The 762-nt window shown below is 37.1% G+C and overlaps 1 protein-coding gene across 1 annotated transcript in view; it reads right to left on the bottom strand.

The window, feature by feature from the left end:
• LOC146455313 (uncharacterized) overlaps positions 1 to 762 on the bottom strand; it is a 15,705-nt gene extending 14,943 nt beyond the window's left edge. The window contains exon 1 of the mRNA XM_085094392.1: positions 581 to 762. Within this exon, the coding sequence (XP_084950518.1) occupies positions 581 to 695 (115 nt within the window). The 5' untranslated portion in view covers positions 696 to 762. The remainder of the gene's footprint in view (positions 1 to 580) is intronic.

Here is a 762-nt window from a genome sequence, read left to right as displayed (position 1 = left end):
CTCTCCAGCATTTCTTCAGTAAACTATTCCTTGAGACATTCCATAATTTTGCCTTTCTCAGTTCTTGTAACTAATGGTGAAAATGGTAATTAAACACCAGGTCCCAGTTGTTCAAAGCCTGATTAAGCTTATCCTGGGTTAACGTGAATTTGATTCGATTTTAATTACTTATCAATTAAGACCATTCAAAAAGATCTTTGTTCCTCAGTTTTAACTTAGACTTTTCTTTACCATTACCTTAAAATTAGCTTTTAAAAACATTTTTAATGAGCGAGATAAAAACCTCCGTTAATTTTTAATCAGGGATTAGCGTTAATCAGATTTTGAACAACTGGCCCCAGGTCTTTAAAACTAGGTTTAAAATAAACGCCCCCAGCGTTTAATCAAGAAAACACCGGCTGGATACATTTGCAGGGGTGGGGTGGGGGTGGTTGTGGCAAGGAAGCAAGGTTAAATTATTTGTGATCCTTCCATTGACATGAGTCATCTCTAACTATTTTTAGCAAGTAAATAAGCTCATTTTCACACCAATGAACAAAACTGATAAGTTTTATTGTAGGCGTTTACAAGCTTACCTTACCAAAGCTTAACTTGGACACAGTGATTCCTGTTCGGCCCAGTGGCTGATACTTCATTCTCTTGACGGCTTCTATATCATGGAAACCATCTACAAAAGTAGCAGGTAGATTGCTCATCTTGACTCAAAGCAACGATTGTGTAAAGAAACAAAATACTTGGAACGATCGACCGAACGATCACGAC

This window comes from Pavona decussata, unplaced genomic scaffold (assembly GCF_977016875.1).
Source record: "Pavona decussata unplaced genomic scaffold, jaPavDecu1.1 SCAFFOLD_280, whole genome shotgun sequence".
NCBI lineage: Eukaryota > Metazoa > Cnidaria > Anthozoa > Scleractinia > Agariciidae > Pavona > Pavona decussata.
This window is presented reverse-complemented; position numbering and strand designations above follow the sequence as displayed.